Consider the following 10,687-nt stretch of genomic DNA (forward strand, 5'->3'; position numbering starts at 1 on the left):
GACTGACGTTGCAGGACGGAGGGGTCTGATGCCGATGATGCTTTTCCCTTCGCATCAGAGTCTGGGTCTGGCTGTGTGCAGGAGGGGCTCGGGGGGGCACCACTGCTCCTGCACCCCTGGCAGTGCCATGAGTTGGCACAGAGCCAGGCTGCCGTGCCCACCACCTGTGCCCACTGCATCGGGGCTGGGGATGCAGGGGTAATGCCGTGGCTGCAGCCAGTATCTGCACCCCCCTCCAGCAGTATCTCATGGAAATGAGGAAAACAGGGAGACGAGAGGGATGCTGGAGGTTTAATATATTTATTTGACATTAAGCAAACGGAGGAGCTGCTATGGCAGCTTCGTGCTGGCTCCCAGGACTAGCTCGATGCTGACACCCAGTGCTCTCACCCTGAAGGGTCCGTGTGGCCCTCGCAGCCCCTACACCCCACTGCCAGACCCAGCCTCCCCTTGCCCACGCTTGGAGCAGGGATGGGGGGCTCTGACCCTGGCAAACCCCCAAATACAGAGATGCCTGTGGCTGGAGCAGCAATTTGAGCAAACACGTGTCAAATATGCTGATACAGCCCTCCGTGCCTCACAGACACACACCATTTATTTCTGCAGGCGACACGAGTATGGCAGCTGGCTTGGCAGGATAGGCTGGCACCGCTGAGTTCAGCACCCCCAGGTCATGCCACAGATGATGGTTGGGAGCGGGCTGGGGGGGCTGCCCCCAGTGCATCCCGGCTGTGGGATGCAGGAGGCAGCAGCATCCCTTGCCCAGGCTTCCTCCTGCAGCTGCGGTTGCATCATGTACACCCCTGTCCTGGACCGAACGCGGCCACAACCACCCCAAATTTCTGTGCCTGCATCCAGCTGGGAAGAGCAGCTCCTCCAGCCCTTCTGTGAGCCTGAGGATGGCAGGATTTCGCCCATGGTTGTGTCAGTGGGGATGCTGAGCACTGGGCTGGCATGGTCCCCAGCAGGGTTCCCAGCCTGGGGGTCCCACTGCCATCTGGAGCCTGAGGACGGCAGGATTTGGCCCACAGTTGTGCCTGTGGGGATGCTGAGCACCAGGTTGGGCTGCTGTGAGCGATGACATGGTCCCCAGAGGGATCTCAACCCTGGGGGTCCTGCCGTCCTCCATGCCAGTGGCTGAGGATGAGGGACCCAGTCCAGCACCCGGAGCAAGTCAGTGGTGCGTTGTGCACCCCAGCACCCCTGTGCAATCAGGATCCCATGAGGACAGGGCATCTCCCAGCCCTGAGGGACGGTACTCAGGCAGGCATCGTCTTCATCAGTGGGGTCCTACCCCAGGACCAACCCCATCCCACCCAGCTGGAGCAAGGGAAGGGGCCAAGCAGGCTGGGGGAGAGAGAAAAACAGAAAAATAAAGGAGTCACCCCCTCCCCGAGCCCCAGGGCATTGCTTTGGACACTGCAAATTAGATTTTCTGAAAAGGAAATGTTTTACAGGCCATAAATTGTCTCAAAAGAAAAGGGGAGGAGGGGGAGAAAATTGTGCAATTTTTTTGTGGATGGAAAAATGGGGGCGACGCGGCCGGGGCAGCACGGTGGGAGCCGGTCGGGAGCTCTTGGTGCTGCTGGCCATGGCACAGAGAGCTCCCGCCTGGCTCCCACCGTGCTGCCCCAGCTCCCGTGCCAGTGCCGTTAGGTACCCGCGTGTGCTTCTGTCTTCGGCTTCTTCTGTCGCTTTTTGCCTTTATTTTTGGGTTCAGTTTTCTCTGGAAGAGAAAAGGAGGAGAAAAGGAGGAGAAAAGGAGGGCTCGCTTGTCGACTGGGTAGCAAAATCCAGCCTGAGCCCCATCCATTGGATGTGGATCCCACATCGTCCCTTGGGTGTGAGCACAGGACCCTCTTCCTGATTTGGGGTACCCCAGAGCCCTCTCCAGGTCACCAAACAGCAGCGTGGGCCTACAGGGGGTCTGAGTGTGCCGGTGGCATGGGCAGAGGACACCGATGCGTTGCCCCCCCAGCTCCCATGGCCAGGGACTCTAAGTCCTGATACCCCCAAAACCTCCCAGAATGGGCTGAAGCCAGCTCAAACAAACTGGGGGGGCTGCCTGGGGGCACCCCAGCTTCCCTCTGAGCAAGGGCCACAGATGTCAGAGCAGGACAGGAGCTGCACCAACATCCCCAAGCCATGCCGCAGCCATGCTGGGCTCTGCCACCGTGCAGGGCCATGCCTCCCCGCTGGAGGAAGGTGCTGCCCACCATCGTGGGCTGGCACAGGATCCCGCCGGCCCCCAGGAGGGTTTGGGCATGGTGGGTCGCGGGGTGGCCTCAGTGTGCATCCATGCATAGGTGCTAATGATCTCCCTGGGGATGCCCTCCCTGTGTGGATGCTCCTTGTCCAGGTGGCAGGAGCCACGCAGCAGCGCAGCCTGGCTGCACCCCGGTAAGGCTGACCCGCTGACAGCCCGCCAGGGACTCGGCGCTGTGCGGTCAGGCTGCTGGGACCCAAACCTCTGCGTGCCCCAAGGGGCTGCCCCAAGCACCCTCCAGCTGGCTGAGCTGTCGGTGCGGGACCGACAAAGCAAACAGGGATGCAAGATAAGCCCCGCCATGCTGCGGGCTCCGATAGGAAGGGGAGCCCATGCTAGGGAGTGGAACAGCTGCCCCAGATCTGGGCAGCTTCTCCTCTCCTTCCCGCTTGTGCCCACCATGTGCTTTCCTGACCCTGAGCTGGGTGACACAGTGGGGTCCAGTGCCGCTCTCCCCAGTGTGAGGGGTACAGGGACCGCAACTGGCTGGTGCTGCATGTGCCAGCACTGTTGTCACCGATCCTTTCCAAGGGCTCCAGCTCTCTTCCTGCCCGACTCTGTTTTTCAGCTCTGATCTCCCAGACAGTTGCCACCCACAAAGGAGAGGGCACAGCACGAACGCCAAGCGTCTGGAGAGCGCGGCAGACACACAAGGCAGATTTACAGCAGCGTGAGGGGTTTTGTGCCTCAGCCAAGTGCAGATGCTTCTGCCTTCCAGCTGCCCAAAGACAGCTCAGAAGTGGTGGCACAAATCTCTCATCACACGGTCGGGTCCCACTGCCTTCCCTGGCTCACCCGGGCTGCGGGTGTCTCGGCTGCATCAAGTGAACTCGCCGTCCTCCTCCAGCATCTGGATCCCATAACCCAGCACTTGGCCGGGTGGGCAGGAGCCTGGGAGCGAGGGCAGACGCACGCTCTGCCCTGGTGGGGACACGGAGCAGCCTGTCCGGGAGCTGGTGGCCAGGCCAGCCTGCCAGACAATGAGGGGCTGCCCTCTCCTGCCCACCCGGCCGGGGCAGTGGGGGCTGCTCCCCGGGCACTGAAGGGATTTCCCTCTGCCTTCCTGGGGCCAGACTGGTCTCCGGAGCTGATCCCTGATAGTGACCCGAGAGAGAAGCCCTGCCACTCCCTGCACCCATCACCGTGGCCTCAGGGCTCCCAGCTTGCAGGAGCGGGTGGCCCGGGCAAAGCCGGGAGGCCAAGCACTTTTCCAGGGTGCCATTGCCTTCTCAGTCACCTGATGAGACTGGGCGCCTCTGAAGCGCCAGCACTACGGTGTCTGTCACCAGGACCTGCTGTGTGCCAGGCAGGGCTGGACGTGGTCACAGCACTGCAGGCACCCACCGGCACCGCGCCGCAGGACACGGTGCTCCACAGCAGCCTGTCCTCCCACACCAAACTTGCCACATCAAACTGTCACCAGCTCTCCGGGTCCAAAGCCGACACAGCCTGTCAGGGAGGGGAATGTCCCCGAAATCGATGCCACCTGGCACCCCAAAGCTGTGAGTCGGGGCCTGGGCGGGGAAGGAAATCAGCCCCTCTGTGCTGTCAGCAGGGAAATATTATTTATGATCAATGATGCTGAGATGAAGCTGCTCCCGTGGCTCCGTGGCCCCAGCCCCAGCACGCATGTCTTCTGTTACTGCCCCCCTTTCTCCATCCTTTTCCCCCTCCCCCCCCCTGGCACAGTCCTTTCCTCCGCCGCCCTTGGCCCCCATTGCGCTGGCGGTGCCGGTCGGCGTGTTCCGCGGCACGCAGTGAGCCCGCAGCTCTGAACCGCAAACCTCTGTGCCGCTGGGGCCAGCGGCTCAGATCTCCTTCCAGGCCCTACAGATCGGTATCTCATGCAATCCCCCTTTCTGCCAGTTATTAAGTGGAGATTTATTAAAACAGCTTCAGTCCAGCCGGTTGCATCCAAAAATGACATCAGCCACCTCCTGGTTCCCATCGCCCGCCACGCACCCTCGCCTGCGCCGCCTGGCTGGCCCCCACACCAGGTCTGGGTGCTGGGAGCAGTGGCCGGGAGCCCCCCACCCAGGGGACACGGTGCTGCCACCGGGGGAGGAGGCGCAGGGGCAAACATCTGGCTGGGTGAGCCATGGAGAAGGACCCTGCCCTGGGGTGCCAACCAAAGCTTTGGCCATCAGAAATCCCCTGGGTGATGCCCTCCAGCTCCATGACCGCTCCAGGTATTTTTGAGGCTTGGAGGTTTTTACCCTGGGGGTCTCAACCCTCCTCATTCACAGCTGCGGTGCAGAAAGCCCCAGCCGTGCCTTTTCCTTTGCAAGCACGGCAGGACAGGAGCTGGAGCTTGGCAGCCTTGTCTTACTGCGGTGGCTCACGCCAGTGCCTGTCCCAGCCCAGCAGTGGAAAGGGACACTGGCCAGTCCTAGGCGGTCTTGGGGGCTGTGGGGTGGGAGCAGCCAGCCTGGCGTGCTGCCCACAGGGGTCCCCGCCAGCCCTGCAGCCAGCACCAGTGCCAGCACCAGGGCTGCTCAGCACATGTGCCTGAGACGGCGGCTTTCTCCAGAATCGCACAGTTGCAGCCACTGACCTCAAAATGCTTGGGAGATGACAGCCAGGCTTTCCGGCCACCGCCAGACTGCCGCCACTGACCCCCTCCCGCCATGCACCTCGAGGCTCGCTTCAGAGAGGCGTGAAGCCACCCCCGGCGCCTGGGGACAGCAGGCGGTGCGGTGCTCACCTCCTGGGCAGTGCTTCCTCATGCGGCACTTCCTTGTTTCCAGCAGCGCTGGGCAGGCAGCCCCCTCCTCCCGGGCGGCTGCTGGCACCTCCCGGACCCGCGTCTCCACACCCCACTTGCAGCCGCAGGTCCGGCTCTCGTGGGTGCAGGCGCTCCACTCGCTCCATGGACCCGGCTCACACGTCTCTGCGGGGGGGACAGGGGTGCAGAATGTGGACGATGACCACGCAGCACCGGGCACATCCCCAGGGACCACGGGCATGGGGTGCAGGTGCTGCTTACCTTGGCACTCGCGGGTGCCGGGCTGTGCCGCGGTGCTGGGGGGGGCACTGCCGAAAACACTGGCCCTTGTGCAAGTAAAACTTGTCTTTGCACTTCATGCAGAAGTCCCTGCTGAAGCAGCTCTCACAGCTGGGTGACCTGCACTCTGCCGGGAAGGAGGGCTGGTCAGCCAGGCGAGCCCGAGGGCTGGCACATGGTGAGCCTGGTGCCGGCAGCCCAGGTACCCACTGGGGCCCCAAAGCCCTTTGCAGACCTGCGGGGTGCGGGCTGCAGCTCTGGCCAAGGGACAAGGGGAGGAAGCGCCATGGCCCGGCTGCCCCTGGCTCTCTGCGGTTCCGTGCCGCCAGGGATGCTGCGGGAAACGCAGCCACGGCCCTTCACACAGCGCTGGGACCCACAGGGTGGTGAGGGGAGGCGAGGGCACCGGGAGCAGCGGGGGACGCCGGCTGGCATGGGACATACTTGTGCATCTGTTGACCTCCAGACCCCGCACGCCGAAGTAGCCGGGAGGGCAGGTGTGGACGCACATCCCGTACTGGCGGATGCCATCCCTCCAGATGAGCAGGAAGAGCCGGTGGTGGCAGGTGATGCAGCCGTTGTCCTCCGAGCACAGGACGCAGCCCGTGCAGTTCTCCAGCAGGCCAGCGCTCACTGCGGGGGACAAACGGAGGAGGGGGGCTGCGGCACACGTGCATGGCACAGCTGCGGCACGAGGCACGGTCCCAGCCCTGTGGCAGCCCCTCTCCGACCTGCAAGGGTGACAGCACTGCCTTGTCTCCCTGCAAACACCTCCCTCCACTCCCCAGATCCCTGCCTCTCCCCGGTCTGGCAGCGTGGGGACACATGGAGCTGTTGCTCCCCACATCACTGCCTCAGTCACCCCATCCAGGGTTGAGGGTTCGCCCTGTGCCCAGCTCTGCCCACAGGTGCCAGCCAGAGCCCTGTCCTTCCACCAGCCGTGCCCATCCCATGGGAAGCATCCTAATAGGAGCTAAACAGCAGCTTGGTCAGTGGGTAGAAATATGCTCTGGCTTGGATTAATTAGTTGATGCCTGTTAAGTGTCTGGGGACAAAGCATTTTGGAAAGGCTCAAGAGGAGTGGAGATAAGGATCTGTCTGGTTGCTCCAGCTGCCTGCCTGGCTGTCTGCAGTGCTCCCAACCTGCGTGCTGGCAGCTGGCCCTGAGGTGGCCTCTGCTCCCAGGGACAAGGACAGGGTGCCAGCCCCCACTAGCCTGCAGCCCCAGCTCACAGAGACCCTGCCAACCGCTCCTCCTCCCCGAGCCAGCTCCCTGCACCCAGAGAAATGCAGCCTGGAGAGATGCTCCCAGCACAGGGGCACTTTGGGAGCTGGGTAGCTGAGCCCTGAGCACTGGGGGCCACTTGCACCTGGTGTCTGTGCACCTACAGGCTGGCTGGGCATCTCAGTAAGGGGCCACCAAGCTCCTGCGCGCAGGTGGCCGGTGCCTCTGCTGTGCCTGGCTGGCTTGGGAAGAGTTTGCTCAGCTCTGGCACCATGGGCTCCCCACGTGCTCCTGAGGAAAGGCTCGTGTTGTGCAGCAGCAACAGCACACTTGGACCACAGACTTTAGAGCATTAAGATTTTTTTGCATGTAGCAAAGGCCTAAGGAGGTGGCTGCCTGGCCAGAGCAGAGCCCAGTGCCTGTGGCTGGGACAGCCTGGGGCTGACGCAGACCCCCAGGTCTGGGCCCTGGCAGGCATGGAGGGATGTGCTGTGGAGCAGCTCTGGTCCTCGCAGAGCCAAACAAGTGAGGCTGAGCCAAGTAAGACACGGCACTGGGTGCTGCCCAGCATGGACATCGGTTTCAGCCCCCGGAGCGATGCCTGACACTGGTCCTCCCTGACTCCCAGGAGCTGACAGCAGAAGGTGCCCCACGGCTGTGGCAGCCAGGGCTGAGGCACTGATGGAAAGCAGAGGTTTGTACTGGGGAAGCTGGGGAGCTGCTGGCAGATGATGCCTCACAGCCCTGTGTGCTGGTTACTAGCACAACTTTCCCCAGTGCAAGCCAGCCCCTGGTGCAGCTGTGCCATGTAGCTGTCCCCAAACTGGCACATCCTGATCCCTTTGCCAGGGCACAGGGGCTTGGGCAGCAGCACAGTGTGGTGTGGCCTGGCCAGGAGGCTTCGTTAGGCCTGCGTCTGCTGGGAGTGCGCTAACGAGGCACCTTGGATCCATTAAGTTGTTATGGTCTCCGTTACATATTTACCAAACGCTGACAACATTCGTGTTCCTGGCTGCAGCTGGAGCAGCTTCCCTGGAGACCCAGGGATTTACGAGCCTCTTTCCCTTCCCTAATTCTTTTTGATGATTTTATTTTTTTTGCCAGTCTCCTTCCAACCCCCATCTGGGGCAGGGAAGGTGGGGAGCCCTGCACAGGCTCTGGGGCCTCGTTCCTGTCACCAGCTTTAAAAATAGCCCCATGGTGTGGAGCCAGGGTAAGGCTCAGCTGGCCAGGTCCCATTCTTCCACTCCACAAGCCTCAGGGCTGATGGCATGGGCATGTGACTGTGCCACTGGGAACCGCCGCAGAGCAGCAGAGGGCTGTGCCGCACAAGGTGGCTCACACCGAAACCGTGGGACCAGGGAAATGAGGGATGGCTGGTGGGTTCACCTCCCCCTGCCCGGCGGTGACTGCAGACCTGGTGTGCAGGGCTGAGCTGAGGTGGGCACTGGGCAGGGGGCACACAGGGTACCAGGGTGCCTGAGCTGTGCCAGACACCGGTGCGACACCACCCATCACTGTCTGCCCTGAGCCCAGCTCTGCCGCCATGGGCTCTGCAGGCACTGGGAGACTCACGGGCATGGGGCCGCCTGGACCATCCCTCTGCGGCAGCAGGGCACGGCTGGAGGCAGCTCCCGGCGGCACTGGGGTGGTTGTGGGGTGCTGCAGCATCCCACGGCGCTCCCAGCTCTCAGAGACTGCGCCAGCCCTTCTGCTCTGGTTGTACCAGGAGGTATAACAGATTTGAGGTGCAGAGCCACAGCCAGACCCCTGGGTGCTGCCAGGACCTGAGGCTGCCGTGCATCCCATAGCATCAGGCTGCTCAGCAACAAGTACCAGCAACTGGAGCGCTGGCCTGTGGCACCCTGAACCCCTCTCAGTGCCAGGCCATTTCCCACCAGGGGCATTTGTCAGCCAGCCTGGCTACCCCTATAATCACATGCACCCACTGCCTCTGCGTGTCTTCAACATGCAACAGCCGCATGGAAAGCTGTCTGGGCTCCAACCCCCAGACCCTGAGAGCCCCATCAGGTTCTGTCTTTACCCTGGCACATGCCAGTTCCAAAACCTGCTGCCAGCATGGAGCTGAGCATCAGCCCTGGCCCCACTCCCTGCAGCTGGCCAGCACTGCCTGGCAAGGGAACACAAGCCAGTGCCCACCAGAGGGGTGAACATGTCCCAGAACAGCCTCGGCACACACCCTGCCCTTGCCCTGGCACCAAGCAGCGATTCGGCTGGTGCCTCTGCTTGGGCGAAGGATGGGGCGGGGGGACAGGCAGTGCCTGCAGTGGCTCTGAGCATCCCTCCAGGAGGTTTTGCTCCCCACGCACTTAATGCATTAAGCGGAGAAGGGAAATATCAGCAAATCAGGCAGCTCCGCACTATCCCCACTGTGCCTGTCTCTCCTGGAGTTTGCACAGCTGGTCCCCACGCCAGCCAGCGTCCCCCTGAGCCCTGCCAGCCTGGAGGGCAGGGCTGGCATTGGGCAGGCAATGCCATGGGGCTGCGCTTTGCCTCCTACACACACCTCTGAGCCAGCCCCATGCCATGCCTGAGAGGGGAACGCGCCTGGGCTCCAATGGGGCCCGAGAGCCTGGGTTGGGGGGATGCTGGTTCCCAGCTCCTTCCAGCCCCAGGCGTAGATCAGCCCCGGTTGTCACCTCCTGCCCACTCAGTGCAGGCAGCCCTGGCGCTGCCAGGAGCCGGTAGCCCCACAGCCCCCAGTTGCCCCACAGTACCTGAGTGGGACGAGCCAGCCACGCGCACCGTACCTTGCTTCTTCCATCGGTTCTGCGTGAGCATTTCCATGGAGCTGATGAATAACAGCAACATGAATATTATCCACTGCATCTGGGCAGGAGTAATTTCGGGCAGGGAAGAAATCAAATCATCCAAGCGGCTGGCGGGCTCGCCTGCTGCCAAGAGCCAGCCGGGGGTGGGGTGGGGGCAGCTCACACCATCCCACCCCGGGGCCACGCTAAGGCAGCGAGGACTGCGAGCCCGGGGGAGGCAGGGGCTGTCAGGGCAGGGGAGCGCCCATGGTGATGGGGAATGCCGGCTGCTGGGGGAGCGCTGCCTTTATAGCCGGTGCCAGCCCCACCTCGCCCCCCCCCCCCTTCAAAATAATAATAATAAAAAAAAATCCCCCAGCAGCAACAAAGCGACTTGCAAGCAAATGGGCTGGAGTACCCCCGCCGGAGCGCCCGGCCACCAGCTCGGCTGGGAACCGTCCCGCTGTCCCGCCGCGGTGCGACTGTCCCGCTGCCATCCCAGCGCCGGGGTCACGCCGGAGCCCCCTGCGATGGGGGGGTGGAGCCAGGCGGGTGACGCTGCCTGCGCCAGCCCCCCCGGCTCGGCCCCCGCTCCTGGCCGGCAGGGCTGGGCGGGTGGGGGCCGCCCCCCGGCAGGGCTGAGCCCCCCACGGGGCTGAACCCCTCACAGGGATGAGCCCCCCACAGGGATGAGCCCCCTACGGGGCTGAACCCCCCGGCAGGGCTGAGCCCCCCACAGGGCTGATCCCCCCGGGCAGGGCTGACCCCCCGGGCAGGGCTGAGCCCCCCACAGGGCCGAGCCCCCCGGCAGGCCGGCCGGCTGGGAGCCGCGGTGGGGCTCCGGCAGCTCCAATGGCCGCTGTGGATCTGCCCTGGCTGCCCCAGAATTGCAGCTGACTCGGATTTTCCAAGCGCCTTGTAACTCACCTCCCTCCGAGCTGCAGGAGCTGGGCTGAGCCGAGCCGAGCTGTGCCACACTAAGCTGAGCCGAGCCAAACCGAGGTGTGCCAAGCCAAGCCGTGCCACGCTAAACTGAGCTGCACTGAACCGAGCTGAGCTGAGCTGAGCTGAGCTGAGCTATGCTGAGCTGAGACCAGCTGAGCTGTGCCAAGCCGAGCCGTGCCACGCTAAGCTGAGCTGCGCTGAGCCAAGCCGAGCTGGTGTGAGTTGAGCTGCACTGAACTGTTGCTGGCTCCCACGTGGCCACCCGCACCCATTGCTCCCCAGAACATGCCGTGGTGGCTCCTGGATGCCCGGAGTGGGGGGCAGCGTGGGAAAGGGAAGGGGTTTGTCAGCACAACCTTGCTCACCAGGTACCCCTAAGCGAGCCACGATGCCAGTGTTGCGGGTCCCCTGTGAGCTCCAGATGCTGACCCCACCATGCTGGCACATGCCAGCCCTGGGCCAGAAGCCATGCCCTG

General features: G+C 63.3%; 1 protein-coding gene across 1 annotated transcript; it reads right to left on the reverse strand.

The window, feature by feature from the left end:
- Positions 1-284: 284 nt before the first annotated feature.
- Positions 285-9,587, reverse strand: RSPO4 (R-spondin 4). The gene is given in 6 exon segments (XM_040609784.1): positions 285-1,726; positions 4,971-5,156; positions 5,253-5,295; positions 5,297-5,397; positions 5,715-5,903; positions 9,267-9,587. Coding segments are annotated over 6 exon segments (672 nt in total). The 5' UTR covers positions 9,346-9,587; the 3' UTR covers positions 285-1,652.
- Between the last annotated feature and the right edge of the window lie 1,100 nt (positions 9,588-10,687).

This window comes from Falco naumanni, chromosome 10, assembly GCF_017639655.2.
Source record: "Falco naumanni isolate bFalNau1 chromosome 10, bFalNau1.pat, whole genome shotgun sequence".
In the NCBI taxonomy this organism is placed as follows: domain Eukaryota; kingdom Metazoa; phylum Chordata; class Aves; order Falconiformes; family Falconidae; genus Falco; species Falco naumanni.